At 38.7% G+C, this 11,385-nt stretch overlaps 2 protein-coding genes and 1 pseudogene across 12 annotated transcripts; 2 read left to right on the plus strand and 1 right to left on the minus strand.

Moving 5' to 3' along the window:
• Window positions 1-369: 369 nt before the first annotated feature.
• LOC137725977 (translocator assembly/maintenance protein) lies at window positions 370-3,850 on the plus strand. 4 transcript variants are annotated; one of them, XM_088694037.1, is made up of 11 exons: window positions 412-627; window positions 722-842; window positions 958-1,014; window positions 1,108-1,170; window positions 1,259-1,327; window positions 1,501-1,593; window positions 1,824-1,928; window positions 2,000-2,077; window positions 2,190-2,318; window positions 2,803-2,908; window positions 3,171-3,850. In XM_088694037.1, exons 2-11 carry the CDS (start codon window positions 729-731, stop codon window positions 3,362-3,364), a joined length of 1,008 nt encoding a protein of 335 aa, XP_088550163.1. In that variant the 5' UTR covers window positions 412-627; window positions 722-728; the 3' UTR covers window positions 3,365-3,850. The 4 variants fall into 4 exon arrangements, with proteins under 4 accessions (XP_068320925.2, XP_088550163.1, XP_088550165.1 ...); XM_068464824.2 differs by having other exon boundaries at window positions 370-842; XM_088694039.1 differs by lacking the exon at window positions 412-627 and having other exon boundaries at window positions 723-842; window positions 924-1,014.
• A 437-nt stretch (window positions 3,851-4,287) lies between these two features.
• On the minus strand, window positions 4,288-10,687 carry LOC137725978 (pentatricopeptide repeat-containing protein At4g20090-like). 8 transcript variants are annotated; one of them, XR_015962463.1, is made up of 6 exons: window positions 8,511-10,687; window positions 7,754-8,387; window positions 7,561-7,639; window positions 6,112-6,795; window positions 5,292-5,704; window positions 4,288-5,110 (listed from the first exon to the last, which is right to left on the minus strand). XR_015962463.1 is itself a non-coding variant. In XM_088694036.1 (2 exons), exon 1 carries the CDS (start codon window positions 10,464-10,466, stop codon window positions 8,466-8,468), a length of 2,001 nt encoding a protein of 666 aa, XP_088550162.1. In that variant the 5' UTR covers window positions 10,467-10,678; the 3' UTR covers window positions 7,752-7,878; window positions 8,459-8,465. The 8 variants fall into 8 exon arrangements, 1 of the variants encoding a protein (XP_088550162.1); XR_015962461.1 differs by having other exon boundaries at window positions 7,754-7,809; window positions 8,511-10,686; XR_015962462.1 differs by having other exon boundaries at window positions 7,577-7,639; window positions 7,754-7,809; window positions 8,511-10,678.
• On the plus strand, window positions 4,469-6,892 carry LOC137725976 (cationic amino acid transporter 5-like; annotated as a pseudogene).
• Window positions 10,688-11,385: the final 698 nt, after the last annotated feature.

The raw sequence follows: 11,385 nt of genomic DNA on the forward strand, positions 1-11,385 counted from the left end.
AAAAAAAAGGGAAACTTTTATCGAATTTGCAACATAAACTTTACCTGATTTATAATTTGTCACTTGAATTATAATTTTTTTATTTACAAACAATATTATATACTAATTTATTCAAAGAGGAGAATTTGAATTCGAAAAAAAATAATAAAAAAATTCTTGACTATCAAGTTAATCAACTACTTACATCAATTACCAACAAGTTACAAATTATCGATACAAATAACCTCGAAAAGATTAATATATTCTTAAAAATAAGTCATGGGTGTTATGCATGCTTTATTTTTTTTTACTCGAAATTTAATTGAGTTTACCATATATGACAAATTACAACTAATTATTTATTAATGTGACACCTCTACAATTTTCCTCAAATAGCAATTTGAGAAAGTTTTGTTTTCCTCTTTTTCCCCTGTTACAAGTAAAATTGAAATGAAATGACCTTTTTAGCCTCAGCGAACTCAAAACCTGCATGCTTGCAGCCAGTATCCAATCGATCCACCAAAACCCTAAACCCTAAACCCTTGATGCTCGTTAGTCGTTCCCGAATTCAAATCTGTATTTCCTTCAACTGCTTTGGGAATTTGAAAAGTCGAAAACTTTATCGAACTTGTGTTGCTGAGACCGAAGGTGAAAGACCACCTCTTGGCTTGCACTCCACCTGTTTGATGAAATTCCCCTTCAGTCTTTCTTCAGAATTTTAATGCTCTGTGTGCATTGCTAGTGTGACTATGGAGAATCACGACGAAGCGCAGCTCCAGAGTTTTCTCAAAACTCTTCCCCCTGTTGAGTTCTGCTGTGTCTATGGCTCATCTCTCCACCCCAGCCATCCTTCCACTGCCAAGGTTTTTTTTTTACTTTGCTTCTGCAATTCTTTTTTACTATTTAACCAGTTGTTTTTTAACTTGACTGTGTAAATAGTGAAGCTTTGCTTTGCATTTGTGAATTTTGGGGTGGCAGACAACTATGGTGGATTGCATTCTTGGTGTACCAGATCCCCAGCAGTGGCATTCTGAGGTGAGCTTTTAGACTACAACTCATTATTTGTATCTTTTTGATGGATCGATAACTTCTCGCGGCATTTACTTCTTTTGTGCATTATACAAGTAGAATCTGAAATTGAACAACAATCATTACGCCTCATGGATGGTGCTCCTTGGTGGAGCAAGGCTGGTACTCTCTCTCTCTCTCTCTCGCTCTCTCTCTTCCATATTCAGTTGTAGTTTCATTGATTCTGACATATTATATTCTTGCATGCTAGATTACTGGCGTTGCAGATGAAATCGGGGTAGGAGTGCACTTCAATCCTTTTGTTAGTTGGAATGACAAGGTATTGATCACTCAGCCGCTTGTATGTTCAAGTATAGACTGTTAGGCATATGAGCTTTCTTGCCATGTTTTAAACTGATATTGTTCTAGTACTTCGGTATACATTCCACAATCTTTTGCATCTTAGTATCTTTTCGTGATTCATCACAAACTAACACTACGTAATTTTTACAGATGTATAAGTATGGGGTTGTTGGCATGGACAACTTGGTTCAGGATGTGCTAAGTTGGGAGAGGTTCTATTTGAGTGGCCGATTACAAAAGCCAGTATGTCTTTCTCATTGATTCTCACTTTTTTTGTTGTGTGGGTTTGTATTTGTGGGACATTAATCTTCAGCTCCATAATTGTCCGCTTATTTGGTTTTAGTTAATTCCTGCTTAGTTACATTTTTCTCAACTGTCTTCTAGTAGCACTGTTTGCTACATGAGGAAAATCCAAGTACCAGAACTTCCAGTTGTAGTGGGAGTTTTCAATGTTTTTTTTTTTTTTTCAACAGGTTCAGGTACTTTTGGATAATTTGGATATCAAAAATGTAAACTCGGTTAATTTGAGGGCTGCAATGTCTGCTGCGCTCCTTCTTTTGCCATCCAATTTCACTGAGGTCTTATTCTTAGTCACTGCTCAATCAGTTTAGAATATCTGAAGTTCTATTACATACTTAATTTAATGCAGGAAGATCTGTATGCCAAAATATGTAGCCTCTCGTATATGGGTGATGTGCGTATGCTTTTTGCAGAGGACAGAAATAAGGTAAAGCTCAATCTCAGGTTACACAAATCCACAAACTTGCATTCAATTGGTGGGTCTTCTAATTATGTAGTCAAACTTAAGCTATTTCTTTAATTTAGATGATCTGCTGCAGGTGAAGAAAATAGTACAAGGGCAATTTGAATTGTTCCAGTCGATGTATAAGCCATTCATAGAAGATTATGAGACCAAAGAGTTGTTGAGACGGTCATTATCTGGGAATCCTCAACCATATATATCTCAGGTATATTATAACCCTCAGGTTGTCAATGTGGGATTGATGAGTTGATCCAACATTATCTCTCCAACTTTTATTGCCTAATGGATAGCATACAAAATGTTTTTGACAAAAATACGTATACTTTTTTTTATTTGTATACAACACGGTTTTGCTTTCATCTTTGTTAATTATAATTGCTAGCTCCTGCTTTTGGAAGTCGAAACATTTGTAGTTTGTTTAACCTTTTTTGCAACTTTGATCTCTGTGAAACCCTTTTATCCACAATCACTCTTATTGTCAAAGTGTTTTTTTTATAGTTTCTTAGACGTTAAAAGTATTTAAATGGTTGATTTCATGGATCTTTGGTTGCATGTTTTTGAATTTAAGCTAAATATCAACTTAAAGACTTCAGTATATGGCTAATTCTTCTGAAAGTTATTTAATTTAGTCTACAGTTCACTGTTTGTTGTGTTCGAAGATTAATATACGTTATTGCCTGATAAAACAGGATTGTAGTTTATCAGCCGCCCGATCTCTCGTTTCTTATCTGCCCCCGATGGTCAGAAGCCAAATGGGGATGAAGCTAGGAGAGAAGAAAGCACTGTGCGGCTCTGGTATGAACCTTAACTCATCTGCATTACATTTCTAAAGGTATTTGAAGTATTTATCTAATTTCATATGTAATGATCATAACCATTCCCGAAGTTTCTTAGGAAAACCTCGCTTGTTAGAAAAGGAAAGGAAAATTCATCACAAACTTCCAGATTTGTGTGGCACAAAGATAGTGTTTGACTTAGCTAGGATGGCAGTTTAACAGAGTACTTGTAACTCCTGATTGGAGTCAATCATTACACGTTTCACTTACTTCAAATGCAGGTCGAGCTGTTCACGATATTGTGATTGGATCCAAAGACGAGGCTGCTAAATGCATGCAGAGTATTTTGAGGCGAAAGGTCATGGTTTCAAGTGCAAGACAGGCAGTCGCTGGTCTCATAGCTGTTGGTGGCATTAATGGCATGAGATATCTTGGTGCTAAAATGAGCAAGGCATGGAAATCCTGGAGATCATAACTCTTTTATTTATTCATGCCATTTTTGGTGCGAGACTTTTTCAGGAAGAAACTTTTAGTATCGGATGGATGTTAAAAGCGTGGTTTTGCAGTCCGATTCAACAAGAGGTGAGGTGCTTGAAACATAACATAAACAAGAACTTTCTTTGTACCAAGGAAGAATATATTATCGCTACCAGCAGCCTACAACATCGAGTAATAAGAAACCGAGGGAGAAAGCAAGCCTTGAATGGAAATGTAAACTTCATCTTCCGTTAACTACAGAAGAATTACAGTTTTGAACATGTAATTCACACGATAGAGCTCGAGTATTAAGGTTTTCTTTGCTGCCATTTTCTGTGAAAGTTCGGAGAATTGAATGACTTTTTTACTACTGTGTTAGTTTTCAGCATTTTGTTCAGTATGTTACTTTTGATTCCGATTCAGTACTGTCGAATCTAAGACTTTTTTACATGTAGTCAAGTTAGATGACATGAAGTTCTACCAACTCATTTGATTTTGAACCATCAAATTCGACTTATCCGGCTTGTTGGTATCACGCGACAGTGTGACAGTCACTATAAAACTTCCTGATGCCAATCCTGTATTAAGTTAAAGGGGCCCGGCAGCATCTTCATAATTTTGTGGTAGATGACAATACAACCGATCAAAGCAGTGCAATCTTCAGGTTAAATGACAATATGCAAACATTATTCAACACAAAATGCAGTTTTCAGAACAAAACGCGTATCAAATATGACAAGTCATATCAACAAACAATCCCACAAAACCAGCCCCACCTGCATCATTTCAGTCACTTCCAATCAACAGTTATGCAAGCGACTGGTAACCCAATTGGTTACGAGCGTTTATCACTGCACACGAGATCATGGGTTCAATTTAGCCGTCCCTCACTCTCGTTTGTACAGAAAAAAAAAAAAAAGGTAAACGTCAAGAGTTATGCATATCAATAATTGAAGAAACAATCCAAGAAGTAGGAGACAAGATTAAAACTCTTGGGACTTACTCACTAACCTTAAAATTGTTAAGGAAGGATACAAGGACAGCACTCAAAAATATCACAATGCCTTGAGTGTTAAGGAAAAATACGAGGAAAAATAGAGTAATGGGTTCCATGGAAGTGGGGGGTGAAGACGTCCAGCAAAGAAGTTACTGGAGATGCAGCAAACAAGATTTCCTACCGGAAGAATCCTTTCAGAATTGGAGTACATACCGAACAGCCCTGTTACAAACAGGCCACAGGTTCAAGAACCGTCTCCTCAGCAGATCAAATGATAACGATGAGATTGGGGAACTTCGGAAACAAAGTGAGAATGACATGAAGTGCTGCCTTACTTGGTCGGATCTCATGTGGTTTGGGTTTGGTTCGGTCATTGGTGCAGGCATCTTTGTGCTTACTGGCCTAGAAACTCCGAGACATGATGGACCAGCTATTGTCTTGTCCTATGTTGCTTCCGGTCTCTCAGCAATGCTCTGTGTCTTCTGCTACACAGAATTTTCAAAAGAAATCCCCATGGCTGGTGGAGCTTTTGCTTACCTGCGGATAGAATTGGGGACTTTGTTGCATTCATAACAGCAGGAAACATACTTCTTGAAAGCATTGTCGGAAGTGCGGGACTTGCTAGAGCATGGACTTCTTACTTCACAGCGCTCTTGAATCGTCCTTCCAACTCGCTACGCATCCACACAAATCTGGTGGAGGGGTTCAATCTGCTGGACCTGATAGCTGTCGCTGTTCTGGCAATAGCTGCAACAGTAGCAATGATCAGCACAAGGAAGACCTCTTACTTAAACTGGATAGCATCTGCAGTCAATAATGTTATAATTTTGTTTTTGAAATTGCAGCATTTGTCCACGCCAAGCCGTCAAATTTGAAGCCCTTTTTTCCTTCGGAAACAAAGTGAGAACGACATGAAGTGCTGCCTTACTTGGTCAGATCTCATGTGGTTTGGGTTTGGTTCGGTCCTTGGTGCAGGCATCTTTGTGCTTACTGGCCTAGAAACTCATACACATGCTGGACCAGCTATTGTCTTGTCCTATGTTGTTTCTGGTCTCTCGGCAATGCTTTCTGTCTTCTGCCATACAGAATTTTCAAAAGAAATCCCGGCAGCTGGTGGAGCATTTGCTTACCTGCGGATAGAATTGGGGGACTTTGTTGTATTCATAACAGCAGGAAACATATTTCTTGAGAGCATTGTCATAAGTGCAGTAGCTGCTAGAGCATGGACTTCCTACTTCACATCCCTCTTGAATCGTCCCTCCAACTCGTTACGCATCCACACAAATCTGGCGGCGGGTTTCAATCTGCTGGACCCAATTGCTGGTGCTGTTTTGGCAATAGCTGCAACAATTGCAATGATCAGCACAAGGAAGACCTCTTTCTTAAACTGGATAGCATCTGCAGTCAATATTGTTATAGTTTTATTTGTGATAATTGCATCATTTCTCAAAGCCAAGCCATCAAATTTGAAGCCTTTTTTTCCCTTTGGGGCCAAAGGAGTCTTTCAAGCAGCTGCAATTGTTTACTTTGCTTATGTAGGATTTGACAATATCGCCACCATGGCTGAAGAAACAAAAAATCCATCCAGAGACATACCGCTAGGATTGCTTGGATCAATGACAATCATCACTGTCGGATACTGTTTAATGGCACTTTTTCTACCTATGATGCAGAAATACACAGATATAGACCCCAATGCGGCGTACTCTGTAGCATTTCAAAGTGTGGGCATGACATGGGCCAAGTACCTGGTAGCTCTTGGTGCCCTCAAGGGAATGACCACTGTTCTTCTGGTTGGGACACTTGGGCAGGCACGGTATATCACTCATATTGCACGAGCCCACATGATTCCACCATGGTTTGCTCTTGTTCATCCAAAGACAGGAACCCCCATAAACGCTACAGTTTTGATTGCCATTTCAAGTGGCTGCATTGCTTTCTTTACGCGCTTGGATATCTTGGTGAGCCTGTTATCAGTGAGCATGCTCTTTATCTTCATGATGATGGCGGTTGCACTTCTAGTGAGGAGGTACTATGTGAGAGAAATGACCCCACAACAGCACCTCTTGAAGCTAGTCATTTTCTTGCTGATCATTATTGCTTCCTCAATGGGGACTTCAGCTTACTGGGGACTGAATCCCAATGGTTGGGTTGGTTATGTCGTGACAGTTCCTCTTTGGTTCTTTGGTTCTTTGGTACTTTGGCGATGGCAGTGTTTTTACCTCAACAGAGGTCACCAAAAGTTTGGGCAGTTCCGCTGGTTCCTTGGTTGCCATCCTTGTCAATTGCGACAAACATCTTTCTTATGGATCTTTGGGTCCTAAAGCTTTTGAAAGATTTGGAATCTGCACTGTAATCATGCTTATTTACTACGTCTTCTTTGGTCTGCATGCAACTTATGATATGGCCCATAAGCAAGACATGGGGAATCCCTGAAAGTCAATGGCAGCAATATCAGAGAAAAGGCAGAGCCTTGAAATCATAGTACTCTCTGAATGTTTTTATGAATGCTTCTTTAGTTTCTTTTCATATTATGATGCAACGTGTTCCGAGTACAAATTGTTCTTAGTGTAACAGTAAACAAAACTATACTACTTGCAGCAATGTGATGATTACTAATAAACGAGTATCGAATGTCAGAATAATGCTGGAAATAGAATGCAAGCTGAACATATGAAAAATATTATCAAATGCATTAATCTGCGTACAAAAGTTAAAATATAGAAGGCTGGGTTCATAGCATCCTTGCCACAGTCGGAAGAAAGAAGGCACACCAAAATAAATAGCTATCTGGATATTTTGTTTTGTAATATGCAATCTACAATAATCTCAGTTAAAGTTTGTTGTTAACTTGTACTCAGTCTTCTCAGCAATGAAAGCGGTACAAAATAGTAAGAGAAAGTTAATTCCCAGACACATTTCACCACTAACCCAACAGTGTCACTACAATGCAAATAGATAATAAAAATTCATTATGCTAGTAAAAGTTGTAGGGGCGATTTCGTGATAACCACTGTTAGATTGGGTGTCAAATTACAAAGTTGTTTCACCCTTTCAGCATTAATGCATTAATAGCTATCTAGTCTTGGACACAAAATGGAAAAAGTGAAGAAAAATACGAGTAATTCAAGGTTCAAGAAAATCGATGACCATAACATGTCAAGCATCAGATAAGAGCTCAGTCTTCAAGTCTGTACCTGACTACAAATTTACCTTTTTACCAACAGACATTTCAATATTCTCCAACAAGCTTATTGCCCCAGGACCTGCACCAACCTAGAACCAAGGAAAATTAAATTTTAGTTGATAGTATTTTCTAAAGAAAAAAGAAGAAGAAACAAACGGCTAATAAGAGATTTGATTGCAGTTCGTATAGTTTCAGTCAAGTACCTTTGCTCATCTGCAGATTTAACATATGCTGCTTAGGGGAATAAAAATGAGGCAGCCTGTTTTGCACATTTCATAAAACAGATGTCCAAACATCACTATTTGCAAGGTTGTCGACTGTAAGAGAGCTTCAAGCAATCTACTTTTTCAGAAGTTTCATATGAGAACAAATTGGTAGAAATGTAAAGCAGATAATGCCAATGGTAGTAATTCTAAGTACCTAAGAAAGGCAGGATCACATATGCATTATTAATCCTTCAACCAAAAGTTAGCCTCATTATTTCATATAGATGGTTTCCACCTCCAAAACAATGGACAGAAACTAAAATATGCGAACCGAATATGCAAAATAGGTTAGAAAACAATCACTGATACTAAAGTAACACTACTCTATGCAGCAGAAACTAATATTGATTTTCCATTCCACGGCTTACTATGTGCCATTATATCCAAAGAAAATTTGTATTATCAACAATCTTCAAAGTTACAGGGTAGACAGCCAACTATATAAAGGCAAGCAGACTGCACGCCATTAAAGATTATATTTTAGTATGTTAGAAAATATGGGAGATATGAAATGAAAAGACATCACCTCCTGTTTTTTACTCTTAAGAGTTTAATGCCTAGCTGTGACAACCTAAGAAAGAAAGAAATAGTTCCAGTCACAGTCTAACCAAGCTTTGATGAGAAAAAAAATAAAAGCCTTACTTTAAGACTAGCAATATAGGTTGCTCCAACATTTGTCAATGGCTGCTCTAACCTTCTTAGGTTTGCAAAGTTCTTGCACAACTTTTGTCCAAACAGAGGCTTTGGGTGGCAAATATTTTTTCAGCATTACTTCTACAATCTGGGAAGCACCTACTATCCTCTGCTGCTTTAACAGACGGACCACAAGCTCATTTAGGAACTCCCTTCCATCTTGAGGAGGGTTGAGTTTTTCTCTCAAAGTTCTCAGGAAGATGTCACACGTAACCAAATCGGGATCACAACCCCTATCCATCATTCTATTTAAAATATCAATGGCAAGGGAGATATTACTCTGCTTGCAGATGGCATTGAAAAGTATGTTGTAAGTGATAACATCTGGTTGACATTCAGGCTCCTGAGAAAGCATTTCATTGAAAAGTTTCAAACCCTGCTCAACCAAACCATCATTGCAAAGGCCATGAATCATCGAACTATAAGCCACAACATCAGGTTTATGCCCACTTCCCAACATCTTCTGCCACGCCATCAGGGCCTCTTTGAGTTGCCCATCCTTGCATAACCCATGAATTAGGACACTGTAACAGACCTCATTACGCATAAAATTCTTGTTTTCCATTTCATTCCACAAAAGAATGGCTTTTTTACTCTGACCCGTCTGAAAGAACCCCCTCATTAAGGAGCTATAAGTGAAGGAATTGGGCAAGCAACCATTGCTCATCATCTCACAGAATACTTCCTTGGCTTCATCTGGTTTTCCTTCTCGACAAAGGCCATCTATGAGAGCACTATAGACAACGGTGTTGGGTTTACATCCCTTCTCCATCAGCTCCTTCCACAATGTCATCGCATCATCAAATTTTCCCTCCTTGAACAGTCCACTAACAAGGACTGAATATATATACTCATTTGCATGACGCCCTCTTTCCTCCATAGAGATCAACAGTCGAGCCCCATCAACTGCTCGTCCTTGCTTAACAAGTCCATTGATGAGTGTTCCGTATGTCACATCATTAGGCACACATTTATTCGAAATCATTCGATCCAAAAGACTAACTGCTTTGTCTAACTTACCCTTGAGACATAAACCATGAATTAGGGTGTTATAAGTGACTTCATTTGGAACACTGCCTTTGAGAAACATATTATCAACAAGTTTCGCTGCACGGGCCAAGTCACCCTTCTTGCACAATGCGTTAATTAACACATTAAACGTCATAGGACTCGGCAAGCACCCCTCAATTTGCATCTCATCCAACAAAAAGACCGCCTCGTCAATTCTATTCTCCTTGCATAACCCATCCATCAATGTACAATACGTGAACACATCAGGAGTGCAATTCCTACTTGGCATTTCTCTAAACATTTCGACCGCTCTATCAACCAATCCAAACTTACACATGGCCTTGATGATCAAATTATAACTCAGTACATTGGGCGAAATGTTTATGTTTGTAGTACCAACAACACGGGAATAAAATTCTAAAGCATGAGAATAATGACCCTCCTGTATAATAACATTAAGAACCGAATTAAATGACTTAACAGTTCGTCTACACTGAAATTCATCCACCATTCTATAAAACAATTCTACAGCTTTATTGGGTAAATGCGCTTTTCCATAAGCTCTAAACATCAGAATAAAACTCTTCTCAATAAAAACCCGCCTTTCGCGCTTCATTCGATCCAAAACCTGCTCCAGGGACCTAAAATCGCCCGAATTCGCGTAATTCTCAATGAGTGAATAGAATGTGGAATCACCCGATCTGTAAGAACCCAATTTGGCACCCTTCCTGAACATTTCATCAGAAATTGGGCGCTGGGCTTCATCATTATTTACAGGTTCAGCTTCGAGGGCTTGGTTCGATGGAATTGCAAGAACGGAAAAGTGAGAGAGAAGTGAAGAAGTTAACAACTCACATGGCGGGATTGGATAGAGACCCAGCTTCTGAACGCCATGTGGGATTGAGCTGCCGAGGAGCTTCGAGTAGTAGGTTGAGCATTTTGGCATGGGATTAGAAGGGTTTCTTCAGCGTTTTGGATATAAACCTGCATAAAACTCCAAATTGGTTGAGAGATATCGGAATCAAAATACTGGGTTTTGATGGGTTTTTGGCGTTTCAGAGAGAGACGAACTCTCCGAGTGAACTCGCTGAGTGGTTTCGAACTCAGAATATCACGGTCCTTTAAACCAGAGCAACAGAAAGAAGGAAGGTAAGATGAAGAAGTTCTGGTTGGTTGGAAGAAGACGCCGGTTTTTACAAGCAGCTCAAAATACAAAACAAAAGAAAGTTTACATTTGACACCTCCATGTTCGGGTGATTTTCAAATTGGGCTTCTTTTTCAATTTTTCTCATATTATTTCCACCTAAGATTTTTAAATTTGTATCAATATATACATTTTTTTCTCATGAATTATTTGAATGTTTATCAAATCGATGAGATGATATGCATAAAACTCGTAATTCCAATAACATGTAAGATACGTTTGCATTACATTAACTAAAAACCTCATAAACTTAATGGATATTTGAAGTTTTGAAATTGCATCAATTTATATATTTGTCTAATGAATTATTTGAATGTTCATTTAATCGATGATGTGTTGAGCATGAAAGCGACGTGTAAGCTACATTTGCACTACATTGACCAAAAAACTCATAAACTTAATAAATATTTAGACGTTCAAACATCCAAAAGGTGTAAATTAATAGAATTTCAAAACGTCCATTTCAAAACCTTAGTTAGCTGAACAATGCCTTTGGTAAGGTTAAACCCCAGAGGACCAAAAAATGGCAATGACATGCGGAACCGTTAGATCATGGTATCTGAAAGACGTGAAAGCCGCTGGTAGCGGGCGCGTCCGGTACAAGATTGCAGCCGGCGCTCTGCCTCCACATCAAATCATAGAATATGTGAATGATGGGGAT

This window comes from Pyrus communis, chromosome 5, assembly GCF_041283825.1.
Source record: "Pyrus communis isolate YQ-2024b chromosome 5, ASM4128382v1, whole genome shotgun sequence".
Classification (NCBI taxonomy): domain Eukaryota; kingdom Viridiplantae; phylum Streptophyta; class Magnoliopsida; order Rosales; family Rosaceae; genus Pyrus; species Pyrus communis.